We start from the raw sequence: 20479 nt of genomic DNA on the forward strand, positions 1-20479 counted from the left end.
GATATAGTTGGTTTCTGGGCTGCAAGTGCACACTGAAGCTGGCTCATGTTCAGTTTCTCATCAACCACCACCCCCAAGTCCTTCTCCACAGGGCTGCTCTGAATCTCTTCTCCGCCCAACATGTAGCTGCGCCTGGGCTGCTTCTGTAAGTTACTTTTAAATCCATTATTTAACCTTTTACAGAGCCATGATAAAGGGCATTTTTCTAGATTTCGGTTACTAAAAATTCAAAACATCTAGTGTTTCAAATCCAGCTTGGATCAATAGAGACCAAAAGCGTATCTGTAGCTTACTGTGAGTGTTTGATGTTCTCAGTATAGTTTTCAGCACACATACGTACCTGTCCCTAAGATAATGACAATTGGAATGTAATAATGCTTTTGTTTCTCAGCATCAAATGGGAATAGATGGAGTTCACTGAAGATCAAACTACTTATGGGGGAATTGATTCCCTCCCCCTCCATTTTTACTTTTTCCCCTGCCCACTCTCTGACAAGCCATTCTGTCAGGATGGAGATGTGAATTGTTACTTTCATATGCTGGTGCTTGGAGTAAAGGGACTTGGGCTCTAGGGCTACTGCCATGGAACCGTGAGATGGCAGATGTTCTTTCTGTGTGTTTATATGTTCAAATTTGGACCCTGTATATGTTTTTACAGGTGAGAGTAGTCTTACTGACTGCTGAGCTTCCCTGCTTTTTCTCCCAATCTTCTTTTGGTGTCTGGGAACATTAATGTAGCTTATTCGTTAATCAGGAGGGAGAAGGCAGTGCCTGAGAGGCTAAGCAGTTGTATTGTCTTTTCATGCATGGTTGCTTGCTCACCCACAAGTGTAAAGATGAGAATATACCCTTGGAAGGCACCATCTACTTTTTGTGTCTAAGTTCTGCCTTGCTGCAGCAGTACAAATGAAGTCTGTCTGGCGGTGATATCTCAAGTAGGAGGCTATTATCCACCTGGTGAGTCCTATCAGCAGAACAGTTGGATCCTAATTAGATTTCTTTTTCTTTTTTTTTTTTTTTTTTTTTTTTTTACCCTCATCATTTTCATTAACCCCTTATTTAGGGAAGTGGCACTGTATAGGCCTCCTGTATTTTCTGACTTTAAAGGATACATAGGGGCAAATGAATACTGGTGGTAGAAATAATGTTCCTCTTTCTCCTTCCCTGTCCAGCCCCCTCTGCTCACTCGTATCTGGTCATTTGAGATTCATAGCCTTAAGGTTTGATCTCTGTGCTGTTTGCTTGCTGCTGTGGGTTTGAATGTAGGAAAGCCTGCTACTCTCCATGCTGTCTTTTCACTTAGAATTTGATATGGCTATCCCAGTGCTTGAAATACCCTCTGGGATGATAGGCTTGAAATATTAGATAGAGAATACTGGGAATTTTCTCCTGTAGCCTGCAGTTGGACTATGGCTCAAAACTGTCTTCACTTTCATGCTTGTTTCGTTTCAGGATGAATCTCATTTCCTAAAGAACATAAAAACTGCACGATGCCGAGCTGCCATGCCTCTACTCAAGGTGTGTATGCTGGGTGCCAAACCTCCAGCAGCTAAGGTCTGGCTCCCAAAGCAGTGTTACTCCATTTACCAGGTTTAGGAGCCAGCAGGTGAATTCTGTTGTGCAAGTGGAAATCCAGGTAACGTTGTAGATCCCAGAGGAAAATTTGTCTCTGGCTTAGTCACTTGTTTCCATACAAATATTAGATGGTAAGACCTAACAAAAGAAATTCAGAAGTACTGCCACTGATGAATTTTATGGTCATGGGGAAAAGGGAATTTGAAAACTTACTGGATGTATTCAGGGAGAGTAGAAAGAATAGTAGTGTCAACGTAGCTTGTTTAATGGAAATAATCAGTTACTTCCTGACATGCAAATTGCTGCTATATGTCAAAATGACATTACCTAGGTCTGTTCCTTGGCTTTGGTTTAGGGCTCTACACTCTTCCCACAAGCTTCCAGTGTATTTATGTAGCTGGGGTTCAGGAGCACTCCTGCTGGTTAAATGTCCAGAACTAGTAGGAAATGGCAAAATGTGGGGTTAGCAAGACAAGTGGCCCACAGGAAGGAGGCAATATTCAATTATTCAGTAACAGGAGAAATGTAAATTTTAATGTCTGCCTGTTGTCCTGGGATCAAAGAATCAAAGTCTCCCTGGTAGCCTCTAGCAGATTAAAGTTACCAGTAGTTTCGAGATACTACAGAGTATTAGACAAGTACATTAGAACAAGGTAAATGCAGTTATCAGCAATTATCAGCAAGTTTGTCTAAAGAGAAGGTTTGATCTGTGATGACTTTATAGCAACCTGCTTTTACATGAAAGATTCTTAACGGCAAGCTGAAGGTGGTTGTCCTTGTATAGCTTCATTGTTCCCTTTAAAGGCCTGACTCTTCTCTTGGCTTTCAAATCACTTCAGGCTTGAAATGTTTGGAAACTAAGTAGGAAGTCCAATTTTATGAGCAGTTTGAAGTACAATAATTAGGGTGTATATCTGAAAATGGTGGAAAATAACCATTAGAGGAAAATCCTCACGGAGGAAAATTAATCTCTGCAAAATGCTCAAAAAGTGGTCTCATCCTTTCGTATTTGCAGCTTTGTAAGGATCAGGTTGTCAAAACTATTTGCAGGCTGAAAGAGAGAGAATGAAAGATGGTAGCTGTTAAGCATAGGTTAATTGCCTGTATACATTTACTGAGAATTTACAATTTTATGCTGTCACATCGCTGGTCTTAAATGGAGATCTGGTGCTTCTGAAACTGAATTTCAGTGTTCTGAAAGCATAAGAGTTTCTTGTTCATATCATGCATTATCTCACCTGTAAACAGCATACAGCACCAGATAGTTCATGTTTGACGTTCAGGTAAATTTTATTCTCCTGCTTGCTGACTGTAACTTTTGAAGTGAGCATTTGCTGTAATAGCTACTCTTCTGCCCTCTCTGTTTTCCAACACAGGTGCTTAGCTCTAAAATTAGCCCCTTCGGCAGCTTTCTCTTCAACTACTAGTGAGTGATGCTGTGTTCACTATTGGCACAGCACGTCACAGCAATGCTTTTGTATTTGAAAGACTGCCAAAATACAAGGCGTTTTCATCACTTGAATACTGGATTTAACAATTGTACTGTGTCATCTTTCTAGTAAATAGTCAATGGAGTAAAAACTGAGTATTTTTTGTATTTTACGTGACACTTTGAGATTATTAAATAAAAGGCATTGATAAACATGGAAACATGCTGCTGGGGAGAATATTCTTGCTCTTGCCTTCTTTATGTTAAAAGGATTAGTGCAGTACTGGGGCTCGTGGAAGAGACCAAGAAAATGTGTATCCATAGGCAACCCCTGATAGATATGTTGCTTCTAGCACCTCAGTCTCTAGCTTAAGGTGACAGTACAAAGCCATGCCAGTGCTGTAACCAAAGCTGCTGGAGCCAATTCATGCACTGTCTACCTTCTGAGCATTGTCACTTCTAACTATTGTTAGCATTATACTACTTTAAAATTTCTGAAATAGCCATAGATGCTTTTATTTCCAACAAGGTTCCCAACATCCTAATGAATGAAATCTTACCTTTGAATTGAGTTTTGGGGCCAGAAAAGAAAAAAAAACAAAACAAAACACCCAAGAAATGTGATCCTGGGTCCGTACACGCTACAGACACGAGTCCATAATGACACAGTACAGATCTAAGTTAAATTTTTTTCTGAGCCTGAAATGTTTCTGTTACTTCCATCTGTACTTAATGGATTCTTTTTATCTTGATAGAATCTATTCCTGTGACTTCTCTGTTTGAATAATAAGTAAAATATAAAAATCGTTGTGTTTAGGCAGAACTGTGCAATAATAACCCTAAATCAATACATTCATAATAAAGATGACTTGCCTTGGATATTAATTTTGAATCTGCCTTGTTAGCCAAGCTGAATCTCCACTTGTGAAATACTTAACCTGTGGTTACAGCATTTAAAGCCTCATTTTAGTTTCAATATCTGACACTGACTGGTTTTCAAAGTGAAGTGGTATTTTTAGCCACTCAGTAATAATTCATCTTTTCCTGCTTCCTTGTATATATTACGGAGCAAGTCTGGTATGGAATTATCAAGCAGAACCATGCATTAAATTTGTAGCCTAAGTTTGTCAGTTGGGAACTTCTGGATATTTTTTTAAAATTTAAAAAACTTAGACTCTGTGTGTGCAGTATTTGGTGTGTGTAGTATTCAGTACCTTAGTGACATAGTTAGCTGCTACCCTGACAGAGGTTTAGGAAAATTTGGCTTTGGACAGTGGGAAGTGTGACCAGAAAGACTTTTTAGTACACTTTTACAATGGCTGGATGTATGCAGTAACCATTCTTACTACTGGTAGCTTGCCACAGGTTGTCGCTAGTTTGGAGTAAGTATACAAGACATGCTGTACCCAATTTATTGTTTGTGGTCAAAAATTTGAGAGGAACTAATAGTTACACAAACAGTAAGATAGGGTGAGCTGAATTAACAGCAGTAAAATGTTAGGTCCTCATTTCTTATTCCCTTCACATTCCCAGTGGATGTGAAAACTTGTGGGTGTGCAGACTTGTACAAGGGGGAGAATATTTCATCTGCCTACATGGAACCAGGTGGCAGAGTTTGTACACAGTCTGTGTGCATCCCTGCAAAATTACGGAGGTGGATGGATTGAAAGCCATAGTAGAAAACAGTCTTTTGATGTTCTGGTATATGGCAGAAATCCTGCTTTCAAGCTCAGCCAGCTTTCACGCTGGCCAGTTTGTGCCGGCAGCTGTGTGACATCTCTCCCCAGCTTCAGCATCTCTTGTGGTATTCAAGAGGTCTTAGAAGTTCCTGTGTTCAGAGTGGTCCTTTTGTCTTGTTTCCACACATTTGAAAGTGAGAATAGCCTCATACGATTGGCTTTGGTTGGGCTTTGGTTGAGTTGCCTAAAGTCCTGGTCATACCTGGCTTGTCCATGCCCCTAATCCAGAGCTGTGGCAATCAGTAATAGGACCTACCTGTCACCTTGCTGTTTTCTTTAATGTCATGACTGGAACTAAGTTCTCCTTGGTGTCCTGACGATACTGGTTGTTCCCTTCACCTCTGCCCTGCATCTCAGAGGCAGAAAGTATCATGGTGTTACGCCTTTTGTAAACATTTTATTTTTGCCTTCCAAGATTAGACTGGCCCAGAGACATGAACATAGGAGAGGGAGTATATTTGCTACCAGCATCCATAAAATAAAGCCACAGAGGCATAGATGAAGAAGCAACAACAAAACAAGTTTTTCAGTGATGTGTGGTGGGATCTTTCAGGGACTGGAGTGAAAAGGATTCTACATCATTCAACCAGCCGAAGTGCTGCATGGTCTTTCTTCTTCTGTAATTGCATGGGGTACTGCAACACAGTGGAAACTGGGGAAGCTCTTAGTGGAACATGGATAAGTTTCTTGGAAGCATGACAGTAAGTTCTTGGTGAAGAACTGGGTTAGAAACTGAGAAATAAAAAGTGGTATCTAATCAAAGATTCTGATGGCATAAAATGGTCTTAGTCCTGTTGTGCTCTTTATGGGCTTTGTTCCACAATGTTTAGGTAATATTACTAATGTGATTTTTCCCATTGAGCTGCTGTTCAGGTTAATAGCATAATGCATGTCCTGATGTTCACAGGGTTAAAGGTCTTTGTTTGTATTATGAAGGTCCAAATACATTGTGTGGCTGGAGTCTAGTATTCTTTGTGCTTGTTTTAATAAAGAAACACACCTAAAAATAGTAGAGGGAAATGGATCAATGCTGAAGGTAGAATGTGAGGAGGAACCACAAAAATCTCCCTTTCCGGTGGGAAATAAATAGAAGCTGTCTTTAGGCATTACAAATCCGTATGAATTAGACAAGTAAGCCTTTGCTTGTCATCTGCTGAGAGAAGGAACTTCATCTTGAAACTGGAGAAGCCTCAAGGCTGTGTCTTCAGATCTGCTCTTACGTTCCAATTTCCCTTTCTTATCAAAATAGGGATGTAGTGTAATTTGCTTCAGTCATAGCTGATTGTCACCATTGGACACACATTCTCTAAGATGTCACTTAAAAATAGGGAAAGGCATTTATATTTTTTTGAATAACCACTGTAGGATCATCTTATGAAATGTAGACCCCTTTCTATCTTACCCAAGTACAGAAACAGCCTCCCCAAAACAGCTGCAACACTTTCCCTTTATCAAATCTTCTATTTCATCAGGTGATTATTATATTATGGTCACTCTCAGAGTTTTTTATTTCACTGGATAAGGTATTCTTATGCTAAGCAGTTCAGAATGACAGAGTAAGCAAAAACTGGGGACACAAGTAACTGTACAGCCAGAATAAGCCACGCTTATTTTAAAAGTATGTCAGTCTGTTAGCATATGGCAGAGCTCATGCTGTGAAAGTCATTTAACACAGGACAGCCATTGTAAGTTAAGGAGGCTTTTTGCATGCTCAATTATTTCTTTGTGGCATAACCCCTTCTCCTCACCTACTCCGCTTTGAATCAGTTGCATGCAGGGTTTTGGCCTCCGAAATAAGTGCCATAAGTTATTCTTTGACTTTCAAAAATAACTTTTGTAAATGTTGTCACAGCTGTAGAATTAATTCTTGCTGATGTATTGTGTGTGAAACCGTAATGCTAAAAAGCCACAACTGTCTTAATGTAACTTCGTAAATGAGGGCTATAGACCAGGTCTCCACTAGTCAAGCCACTGTCAGAGTTCCCTTGAACAATTCACAAGAAAGTAGCTCTAAGAACAGTCACAGTGACCCGTGAGAGAGGAACGCTTCTAGGGAAGATTTAATTTCATGCCTAAATGCTAATGAGCAGCTAATGTTAGTTCTCCTATGTGGAAATATGTATCAATTGATTACAGATCTGGTTTTGCTAGAAAGTACTTTCTGGTCCCTGCAATCTTATTTTCTGTGCTGTTGTTCTATATTATTCTTCTAGACCTCCCAAGAAAGAGGATAAGCTCTCACTCTTGACAGCACAGAAGCTCCAGCAGGAAACAAGAATTAAGCAGTGATCAGCAGAGACTTCTCTGCAGGAGCAAATCTTTATTGGCATCTATTCAAAATGAGTTGCCACTAGAAAAGGAAATGTGAATCAAAGCAGTTTCTTTCATCCAGAATTTAAGTAAGCCTTCAACACTTGGAGGCTTGTCTTCCTAGGATTTTTTTTTTTTCTCCTCTTTCTTCGGCTCCTTCTGTCGTGGATTTTAAAACTTAAAAGGACCTTTGGGATAATGAACTGCATCACCTGTGTTCCACATGATTTTCTGGAATTAATTTCTTCAAGTTCTTCGCAGTTGAGCTAATGTTTTTTTGGTTTTTGTTGTTTTGACTTATTTTTTCTTGCCATTTTTTACTTCTCGATTTGCTTAAAATGGTTAATTATAGAAGATGTATCACAGCCCTGGTAGGTGCTTGCAGTGGTTAGATGCCCTGTCTGTTCAGAAATAAGCTGTGCGCTGCAAAGCTGCAGCTGGACAAGTTTAGAATGACTGGTAACTTCATTGTTCTCTCTTTTGGTACCTATCTAGGGATTGGGGAAGTAGTCTGACTAATTGTTTTGACTACTGGGGGTTTAGTGTTCCAGCCTTGTCTCATGTAGTTCTTAGAGAACACCCTTTAGAGAGGAGGAGTCTTGAGAATGGCATAAAACCTTTTAACACAGTTGGGTTTGTGTTGCACTTAATGTGTCCCTGGTCTGTCTGAGTGAACATTTCTTGCTTTAGCTTAATCTGGAGTTCTTTTTAAATGAGCTGTCTGTAATCGCATGACCTTCATGTTGTCTTTTTCCTAGCAGTAGCTTTCTGTTAGCCCAGGAGGAAAAATTTTAATTTGGAGGATTCTTGTATGTGTGGGACTAGCTCGTCTTGTGTTTCAACGGATTTCTCAGAATGGTGTCAGTTTACTCCTCAAAGGCTTCTACAAGGGATCAGATATTGTCTAGGTTCTGCTCAGGTGTCCTCCACTGTTACCTTAATTTTTAAAATTGACCTCATTTCTGCTTTATCATTTTGTTTTCTCTTGGGATCTGGTATCTTCCGTCTCTAGGCCTCCTCTGTCTTTTGAGTACCATAGGCACCTCTGTCTTGCGCGAACTAACTCTCGTGTTCTGACATGTCCAAAGGTTTGACCTTGCTTTTTATTAAGTTCAGTAAATATCCTGCTCTTTTAAATGCTTATGGGAATTGTCTAAATGTTTATAGGAATTTACTGGGAGAAAACAAGTCCCACTTTGACTACAACCTATATATAAATATCTGATAAAGTCCTGAAGTTAATTTCCGGTAGCTGATCTGTGAACTCTTTTTCCACCAGGTTTGGTTCGTGAGTGGATGAATCAGCTGAATAGATTTGGGTTGACTGGAAGATCTCAGTGAAATGATAAAAGAATTTAATTTTCTTTTTCATTTAAATGTGAATGAGCTGTTGGTACAGATGTCACTCAAGAATCTCTTTGTTATTTTAACGAACCTGCATTAAACCATGCAGGAAATTACAAGGCATGTGTAATTTAACTACTATATGTGAATTTACAGCAGTAAAAATTCATAGCTCTCATCCAATAATAGAATTAGATAATAATGGAGGTATTGAGGGTAGAAATGCATCTTGGAGGCTTTTATGTCTATAGTGTAATTTTTTTTCTGCTTTTTTTGGAAGCACATACTTTAGATACAGGTTTCCCACCCCTTTCCTGTGTCCCCTACAACACATGTTTTACAATTTTCTTACATGATTTGTATTATGAACTCATGTTCTAGCATCCAGCCAGCTGTGCCTAGACTCACCGTGGCTGTCAGATTGGCATCTTCTGGTCCTGCTTCAGGCAGCAGCATCTTTCTCTCCTTGCTAGTAGAATTTTAAAAGGAAAAAGAAAAATACAAGAACTGAAAGTAAGAAAAAAAATCCTCCTTCTCTGGATCTTTCTGCTTTTGTGAGGAAGACAATCTATTTGTGGCTTGCTGTGGCAGGTTTATTACAAGAGAATTTATTTTGGAGGTGAGGATGTACCTGAGAGGGTGTGTCACTTTCCTGTGACATCTGATGACAAAAGAAATCGAGCCAGGCATAAGATATTAACATGCCTAATGGGTAAGTGTCAATTCAGAAAGTAGCGTCATAAAAATTGATGTCCCCTTCCCTTACAGCATGTGGATAATGAATCAAAACCAATGTTTTTTTCTAGCTTCCTAGAAGTTTTGAGCACTGTCCTTAAGCGTCTTCGGGCTGTGAAGGCTGCAAGTATATGTGGATGGTGAAGCACTCCTCCATTAAGGGTGCTTGGACAATGGCTCTGGGATTTTCTTCCAGGACTGGGGATGACTACTTAGCAGGTTCTGCTTATATTTTAAGCTGTATGATAACAATATTCTGTTTTGCTTTCCCAGGCTGCCAGGAGAGTGATCCTGCTTTCAGGAACCCCTGCTATGTCACGGCCTGCAGAGCTCTACACGCAGATTGCAGCTGTCCAGCCAGCCTTCTTCCCCCAGTTCCACTCCTTTGGGCTACGCTATTGCGATGCCAGGAAGGTACTTCAGCAAACATCATTATATTTTTTTTCAAACTGTGGAGGCTTTTTCTTTGTGTCTCATGTTACATCTTTTTTTGAGAAAGTCTCACTGCAGAGTAACATTTTGAAAGCTCTAACATGAGACGCTCTAGATGCTGCTCCTGAGACATGCAGGAAGTGATGCTTCTAGTCAAAATCTGGCCCAAAAGACACAGAAGTAGGTAGCTTTAATAAATAAATAAATAAGCCACAGTTGGAGAAAGGAGCCTATTCTAATAAGAACTTGCCCCCAGAGTGTTTTAAATGGGCAGAGTAACTATGGGATGATTAAGCTGCTGCAGGTTTGGGCTTATTGATTAGACCCCTCCCCAAAGTGTCTAGTCTGCTTTTGTGACTGTTCAACAAAGGTGTATATTGCTTGGGATTTTATAACTCCATGTAAGTAAAAAATGAAGACTTGTAGTCCATGCTTGTATTCTACCCTCTTCTAATTCACGAAATGGATGTGATCCTCAGTATATCTTGATACTAAATTAACTTTTATCTTTGCCAGCTGCTCAGCAGTGGTTTCAGCATAGTCATTGAGTCTAGTCACTGCAAGTTCTTGTCTTCACAGGAAGCCACCATTTGCAGCCGTGAGGGCAGGTGTCTGCCTTGCTCCCAGTGTAGAGGCATCTTAGCTGTGCTTGGGTTATCCATCTCTATGGCTGCTGCATGTGTTGAAACACACACTGCTAAGAGACAAGCTCTTGCTGCAGCCTGTTGTACATGGAGGCTCTAGGATATTCTGTGCTGGTTGCACAGACACAAAAATGGGAGCTGAAGTTCCCCTGAGTTCTGATTTGGAGCAAGAGCCCTCTAATCTGGCTTGCTCTTCAGCTCTTCCAGGACAAGCATGTAGCAATTAGCATGTGGCACAGAATCATAGAGTTAACTAGGTTGGAAAAGACTTTGAAGATCAAGTCCAGCTGTTACCCAGGCTTGGCGTGGACATACAAACTTTCTTACTTTTCTTTGTTCTCAAATAATCCATTTTACTTCTTGTGCCTCCTTTTCTCTAAGACTAGGCAATAACTTTCAGCAGAGTGGCTGGAAATGACCATTTCAGTGCTCAAAAATATATGCAGAAAAACCGAACATCATTATATGCTATAAAAATTGTTATAGTTATTTGTAGGGGTTTTGTGCTTGTTTTCTTTTCCCTCTTTGGGGAAGCTAACATACACCAAGTGTTCTCAAGTTCGTACTGTAGTCTCATATAAAGTTAAAGTTCTCAAGTCCCCTTTTTCCTAGATCTGAATACCCACTTTTACTTTCATAGCCAGTATGGTGCTGTTCTATCTATGCCCAAATATGCAAGCTAGATGAGCAATTCATTGGCTTTGGTACTTGTATGCTGGTGCCATTAAAGTAAGGCTGATTAAAGTAAGGCTGTTAGCATGCAGGATCACAGATACAGAGCTTGAGTTCTGGAAGATGACAGTATTCAAGTTAGCAAAGTGCTGCTTTCCTGACAGGATAAACTTACTCTTTCTCCATCCATAGTAGCAATCATATGGATGGAGAGTGCCATGTCTTCTGCTGAGCTACATTATCTTTGTTGAAGGATTTCTGTTTGAGTAATGTCCAGAATGCTTCCTAGAGGGAAATTAAGAGATGTAGTTTAATCTCGTTGGTTTTCTGCACTAAAAAAGAAAACTGAATTGCAACATAGGAGTCTAAATAGGTTTGGAGTTTTATAAACCCTTTGAGGGTAAAGTTCTGCATCACTAGTTGTTGCTTCAATTACAGGACATATGGACCTCAGGTAAAATGTTGAATTGGATAAAAGAAATAAAATTGTTTTACATGATCCAGGTTGTAACAGTGTATTCTGTGTAAATGAGTTTTGAACCCACAGTGAAACTCAGCATGGAGGGCACAGTCTGTATCAGCTTCCCTTCAAACCTCTGCAGGGTTTCTAGTACAATTTCATTTCTCTGTTTGACCTGCCCCTACTAGACAGGTGAACATTGAACTGGGCTCAGTCCTCGCCTGGGACATTTTGCTACAGTTTATGTCAGTAAATGATAGAGTGAACCTAGAATTTGGTTATTTAGAGAAGAAATGGGACTGCTGGAAATAGAGATGTGTATTAAAGGGGAAAATGGTACTGCTGCATGTTGGGTTGCCTTAGATCCACTCAGCAATGAGTAAATTAAAAGGTGTTTTGATGATTGTAGTTGTTCCCTCATGACTGTAGTATGTCCCTCATGTTCCTTCTTGCAACTAAACTGAGATTGTATTAAGAGTTACATCCTCTCTGAAGAACTGTTGTGGTACTTCTGCTGTCATAACTTAAATAGGTTCTTTCTATCCTGAAAGTGGCAGCGTTATGAGCGGAGATGGAATTGCACATAACCAGAGAGGTTTTGCAAGGCTTTGGGAGATCCGTCAGGATGAAAGATGCTAACATAAAGATGTTTTAGTATTACTAATAAATCTGATTACATTACAAGATTAAAGAAAAATTGACAAACTTGAACTGTTCAATTTAAAATTAAAACCTGACTAGTTTCTCTTTGAAGATAATAGATTTTATGAGAGAAAATTTCAAATATCTGGCAGATATGATAGAAAAGAGATAAAATAAAAGTTTATAATTTTGTAATTCAACCTCCTAGCATCTGTACTTTTAAAAATACAGCAAGTGAAATGTCACCTGCTTATTTACAAAATATTTCAAGTCTGTTTCCCAAAATGCATGCTGCAAATTCATTTTTCAAACTGGGTGATGTTGGCAAATATTAACTAATTTCTATCTGAGCACATGCTCTGAATTTGTAAGAGTTTGGCAGCTTCTACTAACACTGTAATAAGTTTACTGACTCATGTAAGATGCTGTAACACTTTGGTAAGAAAATCACAGTTGGAAGCATTTGTTCTGGAATGCTATGTATCAAAGACAGATGTGTATTTTAGCAAAATACATGTCCGTCTTTTCTATGATAGGATATACTAAACTGTATTTTAATAATTCTAAGAATAGTAATCGTTTTATCACTAGTTAGGTGCAACACAGAACTAGCATGTTTCCTTGTTTGAAAATTGTTCCAGCAACAGTCACCATAAAAGCAATACAGTGATCTGAACATATTTTAGGGATTCTGCCTGTATATGCTTTTTAATATGACAGAAGATAGTATATTGGCTTTGTATATGCCTGTTCTTTTAGTTATGGTAGTGTTACTCTTCTGAAACAGATTGTGCTACATGGACACAAACGTATGTATTACTTGTTTGGAAGTAAGTAATACATACGTTCTATGTATTGGAACATAGAACATACAGTTTTATTCTGTGTTCCATGGAAGTGGGAAAACATGGGCTGCATGAGTAGAATGGGGTAGCCTGAAGAGATGTAGCAGGTCTTGCTCAGTAGCCTGGTCAGTGTTGATCCCTGCTGCTTAGCTACCAGTGCACTGAGCAGTGTGGGCAGAGGGCTTATGAGACTGGGTGCAGCACCAGATGAGTCGTTCTTGTTGCTGTACATCTCTTCTGCTGGGTCCACACAGCCTGAAGAAATGCAGAAAAGGGGCACAAAGACTGGGGCTCAGCACTGTCAGCTTTCCTGCAGCATGCCTAAAGCTAATAGACCCAGCTAAACTTTTCACAGACCAGAGGGATGTATCTGCATAGCACTCCTGGTTTCAGGGAAGCAGAGCAGTAATACCCATGTTGCCTTTTTTAGGATTTGAGTTGGATCCAGGTGGGCTTATTACCTCTAGCTGTATACCACTGTGTCAGAGCCAAAGTTTTAACTCTACAGGATCCAAACTGGCTTTGTGTCTAGCGCTTGAATTGTTTCCTGGGTTAATGAGCTGACTATAGATAATCAGCTGGTACTGTAATTATGTAGGAATAGATTAAGTCAAATGAGTTTGGCCATAAGTTCCAGAATCTGAAGTCAGTTAATGGTTCACATCAGTACAATATGGAAACAGAATTGCAGATAGTCCTGTTATGTCTCATCTTGAAGTAGAAATGTTCACTTCCAGATAACAGGGAGGTCTTAATTGCCTATAAGCTGTTTGATTCCTCCTCTTTCTCTCTCATAGCATGTTCTCATCCATGTTCCATCAAAGCACTATCTCTTAAAGCAGTCAGTAACATGACTAAGCTCATGGCTGGTATGATTGTACTTTTTTTTTTTTTTGTCTCACGCATTCTACAGGAGGAAGGAGGGTGCAGTGAATACTTTGGAGTGTTTTCCTATTTTACTCCCATTTCTGTGTTGCAACAGGTTTCTCTTGGGGAAGGCAAATAAAAGATACATAGATTTTTAAGGCTAAATCTATTTTAGCCATTAATGTGGTGCAAGTGGAGCAGGAGATCAGAGGGGTTTGGTGCTGAGGCTCTGCACGTCTCCATAGTATGCATTTCAGGAGGGTGTATTGGGTTGCTTTGGGTTATTCCAAGACCCGAGGTTGTATTTTTTGGCTTCTTTCTTTTGGTGACACTACCAGTAAAACTTGGAATTAGAGCTGTGAGGAAGATCTCGCCTCTCCCCTGCTGTGGTTTACAGTATTCCCATAGCTGTATCTCATACACTCGTTTGTGAAAACTTCAGCACGAAGGTGTCTCTCTATCCTTCAGCATAAAAACCTTATTGGTCTCCTCTCCAAAAAAAAGTTGGTTAAAGATGTTTCTTTTGGGGAATGTACCAATTTTGATGCCGGTGTTTATCAGCTTAGTTTTCTTTTCCAGAAGAGAACAAATGATAAGCTCTGAGGTTACTAGTAGAAGTGACGAGCTGAGATGAATAGAAGCTATGTACCGTTGGCACACAGGCTCTTGGAGGATAGGGCAGGTTTAGAGGCGAGTGCTTCAAGGAGGAGTAAATAAAGAGTTTTGGAGGAGCTTTGAAGTGATGATACTTTGCAGAGACAATAGTTGGAGAGATGTGTTTTAGGCAACAGTTTATTTATGGTTTGCTTGAGTCTAAGCCAGATGTGGTAATGGCAGAAACTATGTCAGGAAGCAGATCAAGAGACAGATCACAGTGGAAAACAGGCAGTTTTGACCTAGCATTTACCAGGCATGTCAGACAAGCGTAACATCTGTGTGAAAGCATTTGAGTTAAGGATGTTTTTCCTTACACTGTTAGAGAAGATTTTGTGCACGTGTGTCTGCTTAAAGCTGAGGTGAATGTGTGTGCACAGAACTGCAGAGTTCTGTCAGCCTGCCCAGAGCTGCAAGTGGAGAGCAGAAACACCTTGTTGTGTGAGGATTAATACCAGGGCACAGCGCTGTGGGAGGGATCCCTACCTTTTCTGCATAGTCCTCTTTCCTGCACCTCCCCAAGCATTTGTAGATTAGTAAAAGGGAAGTTTGTAAGTAACCTTCTTATGTTGTGTGGATTAGTTAGTACAGTTCAACGTTGTTGCCATTTTTGTCAAATCTCCCCTACTGACCTGCCTTGCGCAGTTTTCCTGGAAGCTTATTCGACTCTTGGATCACTTGCAGACCAGTCTCTTCTAAGTTTGACACTGATAACTGCTTTGATCTTTCCCAGATGCCGTGGGGTTGGGACTACTCTGGATCATCCAATTTAACTGAACTGAAAATTTTGCTGGAAGAGTCCATCATGATCCGACGTCTGAAATCAGATGTGCTTTCCCAGCTTCCAGCAAAGCAACGGAAAATGGTTGTGGTGGCTCCTGAAAAGATTGGTGCAAAGACCAAAGCTGTCTTGGCAGCTGAAGCAAAGATGATGACCAAAGGATATAAAAGTGTAAGTTGGGAGCTGTTTTCATGATGAGCCATTGGTGTTTCAGGTACCTGGTTTAAAGCATCAGTGGAAAAAAAGTACTCTGAGTTGCAAGGAGGGTCAGAGTCACACTTTGTGTGAAGGCACCATGGAAGGCTGTTGAAGGCACAGTTTTAAATGAATGTACAACACAATCAAAACAGCTCAGCTTTTTTTCCCCTTTTAAGTGGTCTACTTTGTCCCTTTTTGTATGAAATACCATTTTCTCTTTCTTTTTTTCTTCTCTCATTAGTCCTTTCTAGTTGTCTTTTGTACCTCCTGCCTCTGTACTTTTCTGTCTTGCCTTGTAATCCCATTCACCCTACAAACACAGCCCTGTTGAAGATGCGTTGTGAGCACAGCAGTAGCCAAAAATGTGAAGGATATTTTTGCCTTTCTCCCCCCTACTCCGTTTTCCTTGTATGGATGGCAAATGTTCTAGGCTCCTAGGTTGCCAATACAGTTCTGTAAGAACTTGGGAGTTTTTCTTTGCCATTTTAGTTTGGAAGTGCTTTCTCAACTAAACTACATGTTTGATATGCTTGTCATCCAACTTGTAGGAGTTGAGTAGGAGGTAGGAAAGGAGGTGTCAGAAGTAGGAGTATGTTAGTATCTGTTATACACAGTGGTGAGTAGACTCCTCCCATCCAGTCCCCTTTTGTTGTGCTTTTTTAGGCTGATTTTTTCCTCCTAGCAAAATGTTTATTGGCAGCAGCAGACATCCCAGATCTGTAAGCAAAAAGGAGAAAAGGCATTTCTGAAGCTCACATTTATTTATCTTTCTCTCTACAGAAACAACAGGAGAAGGAAGCACTTCTTGTCTTCTACAGCAGCACAGCAGAAGCTAAAATCCATTCAGTCGTGTAAGCTGCATGTCATTGCTTCATTCTTGCCTAGTAAAATGTGTTTTCTCACTGAGAACAGGAAAATGGTGCCTTAGAGATAACAGTGCAGAGACATGAAGCGTAGCCTTAAGCTAGTGCAGAAAAAAATTGATTTTAATTACAATGCACTAAACATTCTCTTCTCTTAGAGTTCCTAGGCAGAATAAGTCTGATTTCATTCCAGATATGGATCTAAACTGTCATTTGAACCATCTAAAACTACTTGATGTTGGGATTTTGATCAGGTTCTCTCGTCCAGACCCCATTGCAATTCAAGGAGCAGGGGAAGTAATGAAATTAGAAGTATCAATCTGAGAAGCAAAATTTGAGAAAACAAATGCTGCAGTCCTGCTTCAGCAGGAGCCCTGAGCCAAAAAGCTTACGATGTGGACTGAGCTTCAGCTGTAGCATGCTGGTCAGGATGTTACAGCCCCTGCTGAAGTTCTTTGCTCTTCCACAGGGCTCACATGGGACCTCAGCAGCAGCAGTTTTTTATCATGGGTGTGCTTTTAACTCTGTTTTCCCTAGGAATAATTTCCTTCTATGACTTTCTGTGCCCTTTCATCCTTAGCCTTTCTGGGTTCTTGCTGGGACTGCAAGGAGTTGCTTTAAGTCATATAGCATAACTGTTTAATAAGTAGTATGCTAATAACGTGAAAACAGTTTAATTTTTGCAGATCTCTGAATATAAGGACCAGCTGATGTGCACTGGGTGATTTCAGAGTCTCAGACCTTGCTGCAGAATTTGCCTGTTCAGCACAGAACTGCACTTCAGAGTCCCAGTGCTCATTTCTGTAGAAGAGTTTCTTCCTTTTATGTTAGTGAACAGTTAGAAGACTTCCTTTTATTTCAGTTGCAAGTGTGAACTGAATATAAAACCATGAAGTGCTGTTTACTTGACTCACCAGATCTGTTAGGGAATAGTCCATTTTTTTTAATTTTTTTTTTTTTTTTTTTTTTTTTTTAGGTTTAGTAGCATTTAGAATACTGCTTATTAGAAGCTGGTGAGGTACAGTACCATCTAGCTAATTGTACTGTCCCATGATCATCAGCACCTCCCATGTCTTACCCTTGTTGACAGTGATTTCCATTGCTTCCATCAAAACAACTAGACATTTGTTAAATGGAATATGGAGAATGAGGTATAAAGTAGTTGTGGTGTGTTGGCATCTGCTTGCTACACTGAATGTTCACTTTGATATTTGTTTTAAAATCCAGCAATCCCACTTCTCTCCCAGCTTTCTCTGTTAAATGATACTGTCATGTAATTGTGATCTGAACGTCATGAACCCTGGGAGCTATCTGCAAGGCACTGATACACCGTAATACAGGGTTGATAAGTTGCTGCTGACCTAAGCTGTGATGTGTTTAGCAAAGAACTTGGTATTCCTGATCTTTTCAACAACTTTGCTATTCCAAAGAAAAGATGATAGTTGTATCATCTGTATAGACTTATAGGTGATTTTCAGGCTCCAGCTAACGTGATTGTAGCATAGGTTACTACATAGGAATGGGTTTTGTGGCTTTGCTGTTAGTCCATGGCAAAAGCCAGATGTTTTCATTTTATTAACACTCTTTAAATGTTTTAAAGGGGTGTTGTTAGCTTTTATTGGTCATTAGTCTATATGCATATGGATAATTCCTAGAAATAGCTGTTGTATTTAGATTGCTTAAGCCATAGTAAATTGTCAGTGTGAACCCTTGAGAGAAAAGCTACTTTTAGGATACTCTGATCTATGCATTTAGAGACATTTTCTCCTAAAATAAAAACAGTCCTAAGTGAACACAGGAAGGATAATTGTACACAGATTATCTTTTCATGCTGTGATTGTGAAAAGCTAGAAATACAGGAGGGTGAATGAGGTCATCAAATACATATAGATGACTTCCAGTTGATTGGTCTGGATGTCATGTTTCAAGTAGGATATAATAAATTGTTTCTCAGTGATACCCATATATAAACGTAGGCACATGTCCAGCTGCAGTGAAGAAAAATGAGTGGATTATCCTGCAGTGTCTTTTTTTTAATCTGTAGGAAACTTGACTTGCTACTTGCTTTTTAGTGCAACTTTTTTATGCTAGCCTATTTCCTAGTTTCTCTGTATAGATGAACAGTATCTTTAAAATTTGTTGCGAGCAAGCCTGTATTCTGTCAGCACATAATTTTAGAGTTCTGGTTTGGTTTGGTTTTTTTTTTCCTTTTTCATGTAGAGAATACGTCCTGGACTTACTGGAAAGTGGCAATAATAAATTCCTGGTGTTTGCTCATCACAAGATAGTGCTGGATGCAATAGTTGCAGAGCTGGAGAAGAAAGTAAGTAATTGACTGAGTCATCTTAACTTTATCACTACTCCAGCTTCAAAGCTGTTTAAGAGCTCCCCAGAGTTATGGCCGGTCAGATAGTTTATGAAAGTTAGTGGCAGAAATAATTTCTACTTGCTGTGTTTCTGAATATGCCCTTCACTGAGGGAGCTGAGCTGTCAGGGTGAATGCCTCACAGGATGCACTTTGTATTAGCTGAATGGCTTTTGTTGTATTTAACGTTCTTTAATCTTCATCATCTGCCCTGGAGCTTGTGAATTCTTGGAGTGTTACCCCGTGTGGCCATCTCTGCTTTGTCCTCCAGGCTTTCTTCAGAGAGGGAGAATGTAATGGCTGTAGCTGCCTCCCTTTATCTCTGTGGTGCTCTTATATTTTTGAACTGGGATACTGTAGGGAGACTTGATATACCTGCCAGTCATCTCTCTGACTTCAAAAGTTTGGTTAATTGTTCATGTGAGACTTCATGGAATGCCCCTGCAGAGTTCTGGGTCATGCTGGGGCAGTGTAACGGATGGTTTAAGTTAATATTCCAAACCATAAACCACTGTGGCAGTGCTGCCTCTCTGGCTGCATCCTCCAGTAGAGCAAGGAGGGTGGACACCAAAGAGTTAGGGCTCTACATTACCCAAGTTTATCATGCCTCTCCTGAGCCTACTACGGAGCAACTAAGATGTGTAGGATTCCCACTGCCAACAGGGGAAGACTTAAGAAGGTTGGGGAGGTTGTAGCAGCTGTAATATCAGCAGTGTTCAGCTTCATATTAAGCCAGTTGCATTTCCACTGTACTCGAGTTGCCAGCTTATTGCTGTCCTTCCTGTTGCTCAGGACTGGTGGGAGAGTAGTGGACGTAAGAGCAAGTCATGCATTGTGAACAGGGGGAAGGTAGGCTATATGCTGAGCTACAGTGCCTCTGCCTTAAAGATGAGGAAAGGTCTTAAAAAGACAACTGGTGCCTTTTTACTTTCCTGGTTCTGCTGTGGGGAAGGAAAACAGAATCCACTCGAACATGGAAGGAGGGTACAGGAAAGGGGACAAGAGGGCCTCTAAGAAGTCTCTTCTGCCTTTTCACAGCATGTTGAATACATTCGCATTGATGGCTCCACACCTTCAGCCGAGCGACAGTCTCTGTGCCAGAAGTTCCAGTTGTCAGAGAAGCAGGTGGTGGCTGTTCTGTCCCTCACTGCTGCAAACATGGGCCTGACATTGTCTGCTGCAGACCTGGTGGTGTTTGCAGAGCTCTTCTGGAATCCAGGGGTATGCACTGTGGAGGGGACAGGGGTTGAATGATCCCTACAGCAGAAACATTCGTGCTAAGGAAGAGATGTAATAGGCAGGGGAGTTTCTCTAGGGTTTTTCTCTTTCTTTCTCTGATGGCTACTTGTGTGTTCACCCCCAGGTGACTGGGCTTGAATCAGTGAGGCTGGTTACACAGCTTGCTGGCTGGAGAATATGGTCTGAAAGGGAAACATGCTCCTGTTTCTTAATTTGACAGAGCTCTCAATTGCTTGCCCAGCCAAGACCTGAAAGGGTGCATCGTTAATGCTATTGAAAAATGCTCAGTGCCTTTTGGGAACGTGGTGCACCAGATTACTTGGGTTAGTCTGTGTTTGAGGATGTGGGTGTTAAGAGGATCCAGATGAGAAATAGTTGCTAAGCACAATAAGTGAGATCTCCCTGTTCTCTGGTGCTTACACTATTTCTTAGATGTTGCAGTTCACACTTTATTTTCTTTGTCATTTTTTACATAAAGGTTTTGATCCAAGCAGAAGATCGGGCACATCGAATTGGACAGACCAGCTCTGTTAATGTTCACTACCTGGTGGCTAAAGGCACAGCAGATGACTACTTATGGTAGGAAGTGAGAAAGATGCTTTGGTTCTCCTGACACCTATTTTCACTGTTTGTCACATGATGATGTAAGGTGCTGAATCATACAATGGTTTGGGTTGGAAAGGAC

General features: G+C 40.3%; 1 protein-coding gene across 1 annotated transcript in view; it reads left to right on the forward strand.

Annotated features, from left to right (window-relative positions):
• SMARCAL1 (SWI/SNF related, matrix associated, actin dependent regulator of chromatin, subfamily a-like 1) overlaps positions 1–20373 on the forward strand; it is a gene marked incomplete at its 3' end in the record, with an annotated part of 35268 nt that extends 14895 nt beyond the window's left edge. The window contains exons 8-14 of the mRNA XM_010017986.1: positions 1453–1518; positions 9406–9546; positions 15082–15300; positions 16108–16178; positions 18411–18513; positions 19594–19776; positions 20273–20373. Coding sequence (XP_010016288.1) covers positions 1453–1518; positions 9406–9546; positions 15082–15300; positions 16108–16178; positions 18411–18513; positions 19594–19776; positions 20273–20373 — 884 coding nt within the window. The remainder of the gene's footprint in view (positions 1–1452; positions 1519–9405; positions 9547–15081; positions 15301–16107; positions 16179–18410; positions 18514–19593; positions 19777–20272) is intronic.
• Positions 20374–20479: the final 106 nt, after the last annotated feature.

The sequence above is a fragment of the Nestor notabilis genome, unplaced genomic scaffold (assembly GCF_000696875.1).
Source record: "Nestor notabilis isolate BGI_N333 unplaced genomic scaffold, ASM69687v1 scaffold34677, whole genome shotgun sequence".
Classification (NCBI taxonomy): domain Eukaryota; kingdom Metazoa; phylum Chordata; class Aves; order Psittaciformes; family Psittacidae; genus Nestor; species Nestor notabilis.